Source organism: Biomphalaria glabrata, chromosome 3 (genome assembly GCF_947242115.1).
Source record: "Biomphalaria glabrata chromosome 3, xgBioGlab47.1, whole genome shotgun sequence".
Taxonomy (NCBI): domain Eukaryota; kingdom Metazoa; phylum Mollusca; class Gastropoda; family Planorbidae; genus Biomphalaria; species Biomphalaria glabrata.
In genome coordinates this window covers 6,623,416-6,639,639 of record NC_074713.1, presented here as the reverse complement: position 1 = coordinate 6,639,639, position 16,224 = coordinate 6,623,416, and the positions used below count along the sequence as shown (strand labels likewise).

General features: G+C 32.7%; 1 protein-coding gene and 1 long non-coding RNA gene across 5 annotated transcripts; one reads left to right on the top strand and one right to left on the bottom strand.

Moving 5' to 3' along the window:
- The first annotated feature begins 355 nt into the window (after positions 1 to 355).
- LOC129925032 (uncharacterized) lies at positions 356 to 6,492 on the top strand. Of its 3 annotated transcripts, none has more exons than XR_008776894.1 (4): positions 356 to 578; positions 4,495 to 4,713; positions 5,363 to 5,446; positions 6,353 to 6,492. It is a non-coding gene; the product is annotated as an uncharacterized LOC129925032 (long non-coding RNA). The 3 variants fall into 3 exon arrangements; XR_008776892.1 differs by having other exon boundaries at positions 5,303 to 5,446; XR_008776893.1 differs by having other exon boundaries at positions 4,495 to 4,728.
- On the bottom strand, positions 815 to 16,102 carry LOC106079003 (WD repeat and HMG-box DNA-binding protein 1-like). 2 transcript variants are annotated; one of them, XM_056023070.1, is made up of 26 exons: positions 15,901 to 16,102; positions 15,476 to 15,587; positions 15,190 to 15,341; positions 14,798 to 14,909; positions 14,610 to 14,707; positions 13,433 to 13,478; positions 12,435 to 12,527; positions 12,180 to 12,286; positions 11,908 to 11,992; positions 11,709 to 11,750; positions 11,302 to 11,485; positions 10,618 to 10,766; positions 9,931 to 10,115; positions 9,707 to 9,788; positions 7,841 to 8,127; positions 7,457 to 7,565; positions 6,658 to 6,719; positions 6,333 to 6,447; positions 5,795 to 5,902; positions 5,489 to 5,706; positions 4,592 to 4,695; positions 4,423 to 4,502; positions 3,927 to 4,061; positions 3,516 to 3,658; positions 3,262 to 3,397; positions 815 to 2,683 (listed from the first exon to the last, which is right to left on the bottom strand). In XM_056023070.1, the coding sequence occupies exons 1-26, from the start codon at positions 15,963 to 15,965 to the stop codon at positions 2,537 to 2,539; spliced, it is 3,156 nt and encodes a 1,051-aa protein (XP_055879045.1). In that variant the 5' UTR covers positions 15,966 to 16,102; the 3' UTR covers positions 815 to 2,536. The 2 variants fall into 2 exon arrangements, with proteins under 2 accessions (XP_055879045.1, XP_055879046.1); XM_056023071.1 differs by having other exon boundaries at positions 10,618 to 10,760.
- Positions 16,103 to 16,224: the final 122 nt, after the last annotated feature.

Sequence of the window (16,224 nt, the reverse complement as noted above, 5' to 3'; positions counted from 1 at the left end):
ACTTGCTTAACACGAAGATGACCTTACGACAAAACCACGCCCGTTTCAGACGCACGTGCGCTTCCTTTAATGTCCCTAGCTTAACAGCATTGGCCAGTGCTGACTCCTTATTTATTTAACTTAGGCCTAATTTGACCTGTAACTTTTTGTTTTTACTAGGTTGAATAGAGCGGCCTAATTGGCAAGAAAACATTTCACTATTTTACTAAGTCTGCTATTACCATTTGTTTTGTTAAATTGTGTCAGCTAGAGTATACTTTTTGACTAGACAAGTTAGATACGGGTAATTTTATGAGTCACATCTGTTGCTGCATAACAGAATCAATAAAAATATAATTCAAACATTGTCTAAGCTCTGATTAGGACTTAGGAATGAAGAACATCCTCTAACAGCCATAGATCTATAGAAATGTCATTTATTCATAACCAATAGACAGAAGCTCTTTGCACACATCCTGTCAGCATTACTTATGCATACAATAAACGCTGGGAGGGGAGAGCAATAAGTCAGTAATAGAGGGAGGGGTGAGCAATACAGGCAGTAATTTGTCACGTTAATATGCTAGGCTAAAGTCTAGGTAAGATTTATTTATTTTTTATTGAACCAGCTGGTTTAAAAATTTGTTAAATATTGTAGCTTTGATTTGGCATGTTTATATCTGTCAAAAATGGCAACGAAATTTATCTTCACCTTATGAAAAAAAGTTTTGTCGTTACACACTAAAATTAGCTCCATTATACTGGGATTAGTTTTTTTGGTGTGCCATTACATGATCTAACTAATATGATGCAAATAAAATCAAGACAGAGGAAATACAGCTAGGCCTTTTATTATTTCAATCAAAAATTAGAAGGAAAACAGATATTTGCAATAAATAAATGTGTAAACATACAGGAAGCCAATAACAAACATGTGCACATTAAAAATATGGCAGAGAATTTAAAAACAATTTACTTACATTAAAAAATGGAAGTCAAAATCTGCAGGAAGAGGGACATTATTTTAAAAAAATAAGTACCAGTAAATCATAGTATGAATTGACTGCCACACCAGTAAATCATAGTATGAATTGACTGCCACACCAGTAAATCATAGTATGAATTGACTGTCACACCAGTAAATCATGGTATGAATTGACTGCCACACCAGTAAATCATAGTATGAATTGACTGCCACACCAGTAAATCATAGTATGAATTGACTGTCACACCAGTAAATCATAGTATGAATTGACTGCCACACCAGTAAATCATAGTATGAATTGACTGCCACACCAGTAAATCATAGTATATATTGCAGTCTTGACTGCCACAGAAGTTCATAAAAATTTGACAACAGGTTACAATGAACAAAATCAAAAGAATAAAAGTGACCCAGTGAGTCCATCAAATATTTGTACATGTACAAAACATTGAAATAACTTTACATGTAAAAAGGATTGAAGTGAATCAATTCTTTAACACAAACAAATATTGACCAATATCTCAATTACTGGTTTGTTGATATGACTGTACACTAACTACTTACTAGGACTAGATCTAAATGTTTTACATTTAGCTGCCTGTCCACCAAGACTCTCAAACCCCTGATACTGCTTCTATTCTATTGCTAGATGACAAGATATAAATTTAATGTCTTCAAAATTTCTTTGTTTAGTAGCAACAATTTGTATGTATATGATTAGTATTTTTTTGTATAGCTCAGGCTAAAAGAATTCAAACCTTTGAGAGTAAATGGTATAGAAAAATGCTGGATATCAGGAAAAGAAGACAAAATAAGTTTATACTTTTACAAGTCATCGTTCTGGCAGGCAGAAAGGAAAAACTCCTCAATATTGTGAGAAATGAAAACTGAACTGGTTTGGTCATATTGTAAGATAGGACTCACTATCAAAAGTCATCCTTCAAAGTACAGCTTGAAGAAACGGTTGTCCAAAGAAAAGCTGGCTGGACAATGTAAAAGAATGGACCGGCCTCTCTCTTGATATCTTGCTAAGAACTGACAGAGGGATTTGGTTATGCAATTTGTCACAGCACCCCTACAACTAAAGTCAAGGGACAGATGATGCTGATTATCTATGCTAGTGCAGCAAACTCAATACACTGTGGTCTCTAATTATAGGCACATCAGGGAGGATGTTTCCTCACTGTGATGACGCACTTCGTAAACGCAACTTAAATTCAAATCTTGAACTCCAAATGAGTTATCTTTATGAAGTGATCTATGTCACTAAACCATATAACCTATCAAACCAGATACTTATATTTTATATATAAAAATATATATGATTTGTCTTTTATTTCTTGTGAATGAACTGTATTCAACATAATTCTACCACTAATACCAACTGTTTGGTTACATGATACTATTTTACAAATTTAACATCAACAGATTCATATAATTTAATAACTGCTTAGTGAGCTCTGGTCTTGTGATTCTCAGCAATGGGTTCTAATTCTGTCCATGCTAATCCACAATAAACTCCTTGATGCCACCTTAGAGCTAAAACAATATTTTATGTTTCAATGTAAAACTTTAATCACATTTGGCAAATTTAGCTAACTTGGCAGTGGCATGTTGCGGTGCTTTAGTTTCCTGGCTTGGGTCTGTGTCGTTCTCAGATAATTTTCTTTTTTTGACATTTCCACATTCACTGGAAGATTTTGCTTTTTGTACCCATACCTTCAAAAAAAAAAAAGGAATGAAATTTGCATGTATCAAATCAATTAAGACAGCACTAAGTTGATTCTGCGATTAATATAATGATAACTAGTTAGACTCCCGTGTTCTGCTGGACCTCCAGATGTGGGTTTACAAAGGCTGAATGTTTAAATGCAACAAGTTTTGATTGTGATGATACAAACATTTTTTTTTAAATTTAATATTGTTTTAATGATGTAAAATTTAATTATCCTCTATCTTGAAATAATAATGGATGGTTTAAAAACTCCACACAAGTGATCCCTTTTTGCTATTATTTATCAAGTGAGAACTGACTTCAGGTAAACTTGTACCACTTACTTACAAAGCAGAAACATAGAATCTCATGACATCTTGTTATAATGAAAAACACAAACCAAACCGTAACCGATAAACCAACATGAAAATAGCGGAAACATGTCCATGATACAATAATTTTGATAAAATAAAGAATTATTTTTAGCACTACTTTATGTGAACAAGCTAATTTGACATCCAAATTTTGTTCCTTTAAGACACATTTTTTGACTTTTCAGAAAGACATTTAGACAAGTGGTTACCTCTCTTTCTTCCTTTGGTAAATTTCTAAATCTTTCAGTTGCCAGTTGGCTGACATCGTCTAGAGATAAATCTGGCTGTTCTTCTTGAAGTTCTGGTTTCACTTCTTCAAACCATAAACTAAATGCACTGATTTTTCTTTGTGAAAGAAAATGCAATTCAGAGGTTAATTAAAAAATATATACATATTAGCTATCAATCATTTAATAGGTTGATAATAATATTTGAGCTGGTTAAATCTGCTTGACAAATTTACTTTTTGAAAACTGGGCCTTCGGAAGTTTCTTGTGAATTTGAATGTTGGCTCTTGGCATTTACAGCTCTATCTTCATTAGTTTTACTTGACAGTTTTTCAGTCTTGGTATTAAACATTGATAGTTTAGCTTGCCCGCTTGATGGCTGAAAGATTGAAAAAAGTTTTCATTACCATTTTTAAATTATTTAAATATTAAGAGCCACTATTAATCACCTTTAGTTTCCCCAACTTATATTAAGTACGCATAAGAGTTGGATTCAAAAGTGACCTAAAAGACCTGAAGTCCAAATCCCAGTCTTTATTGAGATTCAAACCAGAGACCACTCAGTTCAGAAGCCAAACGCTTTATCACTCAGTCACCATGCCCCATCTATAACCAACAATTATGGTGATGAAACTCACCGTACTGACCTTTTTTGTAGATTTTTTAATAGAGACAGGAAGTGGTGCAATGATGCCAGAACTTTTAGGTGTCACTTTTTCAATCTTATCAAACACTTGTGTCCCTTTAATGGATCTTTTTTCTGAAGAATCAGATCTAGAAATCTACAAGAAAATGAAACATATCTTTTCATGCATCGATCAGTATTATTGTCAATAATATATCTATAAACACACTTGTGACATGGTTACAAAAAAAAAAAAATAGTAACAATAAAGTCTTAAATCACAAATATAAATAGGTCCATAATGATCTGTGATATATAATTGCTTATAATTTATTCAAATATACTATTGCAAAGAACAGGTAGAGGCATATTTTTTAAAAAGAGTAAGTCAGAAATAAAAAAAAGGCCTTGGTAAACAAATTATTATTTAAACCTTTTAACTTAAAAACAAATTTAGGCTTGATTAAATAATAAATAAAACAATTCTATAGATATTTATAATGTCCAATTTGTTTTACCTTGAAAGGATTGTACCTTGGAGTTGTCTTCTCTTGGACTTTATGGTTTTCTTTTTCTGTATGCGTTTTCAGCATTGGACCTAAAAGAGTAAATCCAAGTGTAACGAGAATCTGTCTAGCAGTAAGCAACAAATTAAATTAATAAGTAGGCATTGACTTTTTGTCTCACCATTTAGAATTCTTTTGACATCAGGAGTTGTGCTTTCATCATATTCTGATGTCATATTTACATTGTCGTTTTCTTCATCACTGTTGACAGTATTGCCCTTGGATCTATTGACAAATACAAATGTAAGCTAATGTCATGTAAGTTCATAGTACTAACAGTTTAACTTCAGTTAATGTCATGTAAGTTTATAGTACTAACAGTTTAACTTCAGTTAATGTCATGTAAGTTCATAGTACTAACAGTTAAACTTCAGTTAATGTCCAGTAAGTTCATAGTACTAACAGTTTAACTTCAGTTAATGTCATGTAAGTTCATAGTACTAACAGTTTAACTTCAGTTAATGTCATGTAAGTTCATAGTACTAACAGTTAAACTTCAGTTAATGTCCAGTAAGTTCATAGTACTAACAGTTTAACTTCAGTTAATGTCATGTAAGTTCATAGTACTAACAGTTTAACTTCAGAAATCAGTTGATGTCATGTAAGTTTATAGTACTAACAGTTTAACTTCAGTTAATGTCATGTAAGTTCATAGTACTAACAGTTAAACTTCAGTTAATGTCCAGTAAGTTCATAGTACTAACAGTTTAACTTCAGTTAATGTCATGTAAGTTCATAGTACTAACAGTTTAACCTTCATTCAATGAATATATTGTAATTGTTGCTGTGATTTTTACTTTATTCTGTTTGGATTGACATTGTTATTTCACAGATTAAGTTGAAAAAGGATAAAACATTCAATCTTAAAAAGTTGTGACTGTGTCGATTTCAGAGAGTAACTTAACAAACTTGTGTAGCTGTTCTATTGAGAGACTATAACAGTGCATGTCTATCAATTATCTCAAAGAATGGAACAGTAAGTATTAATAAAAACACAGTGAAGTGAATTAAAATATACCTTAAGCTTTGTGAGAAATGAATGTTTCTTTCATCACCATCGTCTTCATTTTCTTCCTCTTCCTCTTGCCTCCTCTGCATGATCTCACTCACGCGCTCTGCCAACTGAATGCGTTTCAGACGTGTGGCATAGGTTGCAGCCAGATGTAAAAGACTCTGATCCTCCATCATATCACACACTTCCAGCGCTCGGAAATCTCTGCTGGCTTTGGCTGCAAACTATAACAGTCAGAATTAACCTAAAGAAATGTTATCATCTTAAGCTTCTAGGCAACTTTAAAAATACAAGCTGCTGAATACTACTCACAGCAAACAGCTTAATCAAAGATTCTCGATACTGTTTATTAACATCTTCACTGTCCATGCCATAATCTGACAAACTTTTAGCAAACAGGTAGCTTCGCTGGTAAGATTCCTGATTTGAATGAAAATACATATTTTAAAATTTTAAATGGAGTTTAAAAATGTCTAACTACTCTTATTAATGCATTTAGCAATAGACAACAAAATGTAGCTTAAGTTTTCTTTAGTAATAGACAAACAAAATGTAGCTTAAGTTTACAAGATATTAATTTTATAGTTTTTGCACAGTACACCACAAAGGACAATACATTTAAAAACTTTCAAAAACCTTTTAGATACTTGTGTCAATTAGAAAACTAACAAATTCTCATTACAACATATAATTATAATGCAAACTAAATTTAGGAAAAGAAATGCTATAAGAGTCAATGGCTGTGTTTGTCACTATGGGAAATTTGGTTTGATTTCATGAACTGTTTGAGTTAAAAATCTTTAACCTACTTCTGTAGCGCTAATGTTTAAAAGAGTTGACCAAAACATACTTCATATTGACTTTTCTCAGACTCAGGCTCACACAAAGGTAACTGGAATGGGAGAACAGCAAGTGCTGGACGAGGTAACGTAGCAGGGAACCTGGAACCTTTGCATGGAACACACCTGAAAACAACATCATAACCAATGTAGAAAGAAAAAAAAACAAATATAACACTGGCCTTCATTACAATGTCTTCATAGCTAGAATAAAACAAGAATCTACTTAAAAAATAAACTATTGGATTCTTCAAAAAAAAACAAAAGGAGTTTGGCAAAAAAAAAAAAAATTTAAGGCCTGAAACAACTGTTACAGATAATTGATAAAAACCAAACCTGATTTGTTGTAATCTCTCACTAACACCAACAAGCCAGTAATGGTCAGACTTGCCTTTAACCTACAATATACAAGGCAGGTGTTTATAGATATACTAAAACTGTCACATAAAAAAGCTATTGCATTAAGTTTATTTTTAGATAGAATACTTTCTAACGCAAGGTCATGTTTGCATACTGTTGACAAGTAATGACAAGTTTATTTAAAACGATGATGATTTTTATGTAAGCTCTTAAAAAAGTTTGGATGTTACTAGAAAGGGGCTAAGATGTATTTAAAGACTTAAATGATTTTCAGTTTGGAGCGACTAGAGTAAAAGAATTTAAAACTAAATTGTATTGTACATTAGTGTAGTGTGTATATTATTAAAGTGATTCCTAGTTCCAGAATAAAAGCTTTGTATTTATTTAAAAGAAGATTACAGCTTATACTTTGAAGCAGTATCTCTGGCATCACGGCACTGTTTGGAATTCAATATTGTCTGGCACTGTTTGGAATTCAATATTGTCTAACAGACATAAAAAAACTTATCTGATCAACACAATCTCTATGTAACATCAAGGCATCGTTGACATCTGGCACTCAAACATATATCGTCACAAAAACATTAGAATCAAAAGCCATGTCTATATGGCTTTAACACACCCAATAAATTAAACATGATATGAACAACTGACATCTGGTGAACACATTCTCACAATGAGTTACACACACGCTAATAGAAGGAACTACAACTTGCATACATTTTGTTTGAAAATCTGAGGTAATCTAAAGTCACCTAAATAACACAAAACTTACATGTTGTTTGGTATTAGCCACTGGACTCCAAGTATAAGCAAACTGTCTATTCAACATCCTGACTACTCCATCAACATCCATGTAAAAAACTGAACCTTCTTCTGAGAAACTGGCCAAGACAAGAATAGCAAAATTAGGAACTGGTTACAGAATCAATAGTATATAGAACTATTTTAGTTATTTTGAAACCTAAAGCTAACAGTTTTTTTAACATTACGAAATAAGTAAGTTTTTAACATGAAATATGAATACTTTACACTCTACAAAATATACTATTAAGAACACCATAAGCAAAAAGATTTACATTATAAATAAACATCAATCTTTGTGCTTTAATTTAAAAAAAAAAAAAAAGCTGTTTTAATGAACAAAAAGTATTTTTACCCAATCCATGATAATTTAGATTTAGGAGATAAAGGGAGACTATCTCCATTGATCAGCATCTTCCTGGATCGACCATGTACACAAATGACAGATACTCCCAGATGCTGGTCTCCTGGAAGTCCCATACCCTTGTGATACACAACAACCAATTGGTTGCCGTGAGAAGCCAGAGCCACCACATTGCCAGGGATAGAAAACACTTGGCGCTGAAGACCACCAATAGAAAATATTCTGATGTTGCGCAACTCTGTGGCCACAGCCACCCATGTGTCTGTTGCTGTGATTGCCTAAAATTGAAAAACAAAAATCAAAATGAAAGAGAGTAAAATATTCAATAGTAACAAAAACAAAACAAAACCTTGACCCGTAAACATGAGTGAGCTGAGAAGGAAGACAGTAACCTATAGAATGGACAAATTTCCTTTTCACATTTATGATGAATATCCATTTGACATATCATATAATTTACAGCATAATAAAATTTATGGGGAACATATCACTAAGTTTTTGAAGGAGAGACTCATAAAAAATGTTAGTTGGTCACCTAGTTAGAAGGAAAAGTTTGAATCTAAACTTCTGATACTTTGTTTGCAGCAAATTTCTAATACAGAAAAGACTTTGGGAGACCCTGATCTAGTGCAGGTCCCACACTGCGTGACACCCAACTCTCTCTTTGCTTCCGGCAGCTGAGTGAAAAGGAAGAAGGGGGCTACAGACTCTCATCACAATATCTCAATTAATTCTTCAAAAAGATGAGCCAACATTGTACTAAAACAGCAAGTAGTCTACAAAACTTATTATTCTGTCATGTCAGTATTGCATTTTTCGTTAGCTATAAAAAGTTATTAGCTCAATATCATTCTATTTTTATACTCTGAAAACTATTTGAACTATAATACCTCAATATCATTCTTTGAACTATATATGTGAAAAAACAAAGTGAAATTGTTTCAGTTCATGTGAACACATATAATACAGGTTTGTGTACAAGCCAGCACCCCAAACCCTATTACACACTATAAATTAAAAGTGGTAGAACTACACACACAGGGAATATATATCATTTTTAATAAATGAGCCTTACAAATATTTATTAGATTTAGTACGTCTTAAATACTAAAACAAAGAAATGACTACACCTAACAAACTGGACAGTATTAACTTCCTCCCACGCAAAAAACAATCCACAATTTTCCAACTAAGAACAGGACACACACCACTTTTGAATTACCACCTGAACAAAATAAACTCCACACAACTCCCCCTCTGCAGAAACTGCGCCCACCCCTTTGAAACTGTAAACCATATCCTCTTTGAATGCCCCTCCCTAATCCACCTTAGGCAGACCCTACTTCCACTACAGCCCAACATAACCAACACCCTTGGCACAGTCTGCAGAAGAGCTCAGCAGCAATAAAGCTGGCTAGAAGAAGAAGAAGAAATACTAAAAAGAATGATTTTTATTTGAATACCTATTTTTCTATATATATAGAGAGAAAGAAATCTCTATATCTGCATAACAAAGTGAAGTAGCAATAAAACTCTAAAAGACCCCTCTTCTAAACCAAGAGTTTAGGTTGTGGTACAAGTTAGGATTTTAGAAAATTTCCTGAAACAAGCAGATTTGCTAGATACCTAACATTTGTTAGGGAAATAAAAGTAGTTGTAGATTGGGCTGGTCACATGGCACCCTCGTTAACTACACACTACTAAAACAGATTCACTTTGCATCATCTCTCTGCCCTTAAAAGAAAACAGGGCATCTAAATTTAATGATGATAAATCTTTTAATCCCCTCCCCCTAACTTAAGATCCATTTGAACACAATTGGACAAAAATTTAGTTAAAAAGTTTTAATGTTATTACCTTAATTTCCTCGCCCATAGGCATGGTGTAAAACCACTCTTTGTGAGTATCCCAGGAACCAAAATGCATACAGAACAACTTGCTAAAGAAAGACAACAAAAAAATTATTCTAATTGTGGAAACCTTACTTTCTGAATTACTCAATTCAGTTTTTAGAGTGTTTAACTAACATTTAGTATCACCAAATCTTGTATTGCCAATGTTTGATATTAAAACGTATTTACCTGCAAGTGTCATCCTCTTCTTTTGATGCCAACAGTACAGCTTGAGTTGAAAGGTCAGCCAGCACATACTCTGATTTGTTGTCTATGTGTAGGGCGTGGTGGGTTGTTGTATCATGAAATTCTATATCAATTGAATTCTCCTCCTCGGATACATACTGACGGATGATTCCAACATTGTTCCACATCTAAAGTAATCAGAGAAGAAAAAAAATGACCCCAAGTAAATAAATAGCAAGTACTGTGATACCAAACAGTAGTAAATCACAGATGGTTCATTTTTATTTTACTTGGCACAGATATGGAAACACCGAATTTTTTCAAGAAACAAAAAAGTTATTCTTCATCACACCATAATTCTACTGGACAGGTGCTACACTTACCATAAATCTACTGGGCAGGTGGTACACTTACCATAAATCTATAGATAGATACTATGCTTACCATAAATCAACTGGACAGGTGCTACACTTACCATAAATCTACTGGGCAGGTGCTACACTTACCATAAATCTACTGGGCATGTGCTACATTTACCATTAATCTATAGATAGATACTATGCTTACCATAAATCAACTAGACAGTTGCTACACTTACCATAAATCTACTAGGCAGGTGGTACACTTACCATAAATCTACTGGGCAGGTGGTACACTTACCATAAATCTATAGATAGATACTATGCTTACCATAAATCTACTGGACAGGTGCTCTGGTGTTGATCCAGGTTGAAATGGGGGTTGTGGTGGAGTGGGTTTAAATAAATCTGGAGGAAGGGTAAACACTGGGGCAGGGGCAATTTTATTGTCATCTCCATCTCTGCTTGCTGCAACTGAATCTATTGAAGTCAAAATGTAGTCAATGAATAACTTCATAGTGTTAACAACAAAACAGAATATGAAATGAATAGAATCTGATTAAAATGTGTTCCAGGGGTCCACCTTGTTCCTCCCAAGAATTCTATTTCATTGGTATTATTTTCTTTAGACTAATTTTTTTTTGTTTAGATATAAAATGCAAATAGTGCATACAGTAATCATGTTATTAGTAAAAAAAAAACTATATGACAGTTTTGTATCATCTGATTGTCTTGTGACAATATCCTACAGCCATATAAAAAACAACAACTCAAAAGCTCAGTATCAGGAAAAGAAAACAAATATCCTTGAAGATATTTTAATAGAAGACTGGGCTAAGTTGCAACAGTCATCAAGAGGTGCTCCCTACACATAGAAAAGGTCATAAGAAAAAGAATCACTATGATACTTTATTTTAGTAATGTAAGCAATGACAAGGTAACACTTTAAGATATACAAATGTCGAAGCTAAGGATTACTTCATAAGTTTTATGAACTATTTCAAAATTAGCTTACTCTCATCCTCATTATCAAGATTCAAGCTTCGCTTTATGCTGCCAATGTCAATACTGTTATCATCATCCTCTAAGTATTTATCTATATCATCCCTTGGCGCCACATGTCCACTTGCAGTCATCAAGGCATCATCATCCGCATCGTCAAAGATGGATGTCCCATTAGTCACCTTGGGAGCTTGTTCCTAAATGAAATTAGAGAATGTTAGATTGCACCCAGGGAAATAACTATCCAGATGATTAAGTACAATAAATAGTGCAAAGAAATAAAATTAAGGCAAAGTCTTTGGTAAGCTAAGACATTTCACTATTTCAATTCGACACATAAATTTTATGTGATATATAATCCTCCCACTTTTCAAAAGTAAATGAAAATTTCTAACAGAAAACCAAAATTTTAATACTTACTTTTTTATCAGCCATCACAAGTTCTAGAAAACCAAGCTGACCCTGTGGACAGAAATATATATTTTTTAAAATGTAACGGCAAAAGTATTTGTATTAAAAAGTAAACAAAGTATTAAAGAGTAAAAAGTATTACTTTCTAAAATACTTTCTATTATACTGATCATAATATTGCTCATGGAAAAAAAAAAAGGTTACTTACAACATTATCACAGAAAGCCAGCTCACTCCAACTGTTAGGATTCCAGGCTAACGAAGTAATTGGCAGATGTTTCGGATGGCTGTGTCTAAAGAAAAATAACTTTGTTTATAAAGATTATCTATTCTATTTTTTTTAATTGAAGAAAATACTTTTGGCTTCTTTATCATAGCAAATAAAGAATGTCATATATTGTCAATTTATATTTTGAAAGCTAAATCCTAAGAGAAAAAAAACCTCTATTTAAAAAAATATACAAGGATGAAAGTTATTACTTGTCTATCAGTTTGCCGCTCTGCAATTCAAATATACCAATGTCCCCATTGGAGCAGCCCACGGCTATGTGCTTCCCATCTGGACACATTATCATTACATTGATAGTCTGCAGGAAAATGAAACAAACATCTTACTAGTGATTAGATTGTAGGTCAATCACTAAAGTAATGCTAATATCACAGGCCAATTGTAACAAGCACATTGTGTAAATAACCAGAGACAAGACTGTAGGTTACACCTAAAAAGTTACTTACATCAGTAATATTTGGATGGCTCAACTTCTTCACAATCTCCCATGATGAATTCAAATACACCTGAATTTCATTGCCAACAGGAATGAGCAGAAACTGAAATGGGAGGTAACAATTACATAGCTTAGATTCAAGTAATTTGACACATAAGTCTTTCAGGTTTTTTTTTTGTATTTCTCTCATAAAAATATTCTGTTGGAACATAAACAGATTTAGCTACATTGTATGGTAAGTACAAGTATGGCCGGATGCTAGAACATGTACAGATTTAGCAACATTGTATGGTAGTACAAGTATGGTTGGATGCTGAAACATGTACAGATATAGTGTGGTAAGAACAAGCATGGTTGGATGCTGGAACATAAACAGATTTAGCTACATTGTATGGTAAGTACAAGTATGGCTGGATGCTAGAACATGTACAGATTTAGCAACATTGTATGGTAGTACAAGTATGGTTGGATGCTGGAACATGTACAGATATAGTGTGGTAAGAACAAGCATGGTTGGATGCTGGAACATAAACAGATTTAGCTACATTATGTGTTAAATACAGCAATTGCTTTACTCTCCTTTTACAGTTCCTATGCAGCTGAGTTTAACATAATGGTGAACCGCTACAGATTGATTGAGTACTATTGTAACTATGCATCTATATCATTTATATAATTTTTTTAATAACAGTTTTTAAGTTAATTTAATGACAAAAAAAAATTACTTTAATACTAAGTTTCCTATCTAAAATATCATTAGCTAAATTTCTTTTTTGTTTTCATCTGGCATGGAACTTAATTAATTTCTTCTGTTGATTGTTATGTATGTTTATTTTAATCAAGACAATGTTTTCATAGTGTGTGAACATAAAAAGAAATGGTTGAATTTACATTTAAAAGTCATTTTAAACAATTTTATAAAGATTACTATGACCAAGGGGTGCAATATAAGGACAATGAGCTAACAGCATAATACATTGAATCAGAAAGAAAACTAAAACAACTCACTTCACCATCTGTGGACCAACACATTCTGCACAATGATTTAGCTTGGCTGTACAAAAATGAAATATAAATTATTTCTAGGATAGTTATCAGAAATTCATTTAATTAAAATCTCTAATTTACAAGAGTTGAATTAAAATCTGTAATTAAATAAAGCTAAAAATAGTTTGACAAATTCACTACAAAATGTCTCAAAATTTGTAGATTGATTAATGTTTTATTTTTTTTATCTAGATATTAAGGCTAGGAGAGTGGCAGTATAAGATAGTTCCTTTTAAAGCTGACCCTTTACTTCTGGGCTGGAATTTTTTTTTAAAGTACTTTAGTATAGTGCAACTTTCATACTATAAGCATGGCATCCTATGACTCTTGTCCAACCTCTTTTATGGACAAATGGGAAGAGGGTATTTGGGAGAAGGTTTACGTGCAGCCTTTACACGTTCAAACTTGAGCCCCTTTGATGGGTAGCCAAGTGGTTAATGTAAAAAACTCTGCCACACATTCCATTTAAAAAAAAAAGAAAAGAAAGCCCTTGCACATAATAACCTTTCAACTATTGCAACAAATATTTTGTTGACTTTCAACGCGTTTTAAGTTAGTAAAAGTAATGGGAATAATTATACTAGTGAGAATCCAAAATAGTACAACAAAAGGAAAAGGTTTGATATTCATCCAATTAAATTTTGACTGCACTATATAAGCCACAGAACATTATATTCTTAATCTCTTATGGTATTGATTATTTCACCATCTCACCAGTAGATTGCACCCCAAAAAGTTTTTATTCACAGTTTTGAATTGTTTTTTTTTTTAAAGAATTAACACAGGCATAGAAGTGCAAATATCTAAAAGCATAACCTCTCCCTGTATAACTAACTGCCTGGTCGTGCGGTTTGCGCTCTGAACTGTCATTTGGATTTATCGATGGTCCCGGGTTCAAACCCTGCCCACTCCCATCCCCCGACGTCCTGCAGGACGTTTGGACTAGGAATTAAACTATCTTCAACTCTGAAGGAACATTCGAAAACATGTAAAACATTTTACAAAACAGATAAAAGATTGAATGACATGATGTATGACATTCTTGAACAGCTTAAATGACACAATGTAACGATGCAAGTTTGAATGACATGCTATGACACTTGCAAACTTTGATGGCACATGCACAAATCTTACTTACCCTGGATCACTACATTTGCTTAACAAATTCAGAGTTTTTTCTGTGGTTCCATCAATGACATGCCAAACTTTGACAGTTCCATCACAGCTGGAGGAAGCCTGATAGAGTAAACAGCACAATGTGACATTGATAATATTTTAAAGATAAAAGAAAAAGAGACAATTTTCATTTCAGAAACTTTTTCTTACAATGAATTCTTTAGTTGGATCAATGGACACACTCAAGATTGGTGCTTGATGTTCCGAGTACAAACAGATACACTCATTCTCTTCCATTGATATGACTTTAATTTTGAAATCACTGAAAACAAAGTTTTATCTCAATAACATAAATGCAATAATTATAGAACACGTGGAGTAAATCATAGGTATTAAAAATATGAAAAAACATTATCTATTTATTTCTTCTTTTTTTTTCAACAATAACAAAAATGAGAAACATGTCATTATCACATAGCGACACAACAAACTCTGAGAGTATGAAATAAAAACACAGTTTCCAGAAAACTAAAAAGAAATATGGTTGATCTCCGATAGTAATTAAAATCATAACTAGAATGCATGTATCTCTTAAAACATACTCAGCACCAGCAACCAACATGGATCCATCATCACTAACAACAAAATGTCGACAAGGGGCAGTGAATCTTGTAACCATTCCATCACTCACGCCATCAGGAAATGTATGAATACGAATTGTGTTTTCCTCTGTAGCTGCAAAGAATCTTCCTCCCTGTAAAATAAAAAGCAAAAAAAAAAAACAAAAAAAACACATAACTTTGGTATTCTTTATTTGGCAACAGAATAAATGTTTTTTTTTTCTTTTTAATTCATTATAAATTACTAAAAAAGAAAAAGTTAACAAACCTGAAATGCAATAGCAAAAATTTTGTCGCCAAGATTGACAGATGAAGTGTCTGTATCATCTTTGCCCTCCCATATACAAACTTTACCATCACTGCCACATGTAAGTATAAAGCTGAAGAAAAAAAAGGGACTTCTCTGTTAACACTTACTATACAAAACTTTCTGTTAATATAAAAAAAGAATAATCTAGGCAGGCAAGAATAGATATAATCTAACTATAACTGTCATGCCTAGCATTGTAGAAGACATTCTAGTCTATTATTAATTATAATTATACTTTTATAGTTACACTTACAAGTTACAGTTACAGTGAGTTGAGTTACACAAGTTACAGTATAATATAATTTTAATAGAAGTAATATAACATAACTTATTAATTATAAATATAGATTTACTGATTTAGTTTTTGTTTTAGAATAACAAACCTGCCAGATGAATCATAGCAGACGTCTGTGTGACCATCATTGTGCGCTAATTTAAGAGATTTCATAGTTTGCCAATGTCTAGATCTAGATTTGTAAACAATTACTAGATCTATATTACTATACTTCTATACTATATTTTATTAGTGGCTCTATTTACTATTGAATTCTTATCTTTGGCGCGACTTGGTGATAAACTTCCGGTTCACAGGTCAAAGGCCATTAGTAGCACTGCAGCAGAAAGCTTGTATTTTACAAGTGGTGCAAAATAAATATACAAAAATAGCTACAAAAATATTGTTTTAAATCTAGATCTAAATCTAGCCT

What these genes read in the sequence shown, in the direction of transcription:
- LOC106079003 (XM_056023070.1), bottom strand. Translation starts at nt 15,965, where the DNA reads ATGAAATCTCTTAAATTAGCGCACAATGATGGTCACACAGACGTCTGC. An exon ending in GAAGAGGATGACACTTGCAG is followed by an intron (nt 9,789 to 9,930) that starts GTAAATACGTTT and finishes GTCTTTCTTTAG; the next exon opens with CAAGTTGTTCTGTATGCATT. An exon ending in CTGAGAAAAGTCAATATGAA is followed by an intron (nt 5,903 to 6,332) that starts GTATGTTTTGGT and finishes CATTCAAATCAG; the next exon opens with GAATCTTACCAGCGAAGCTA.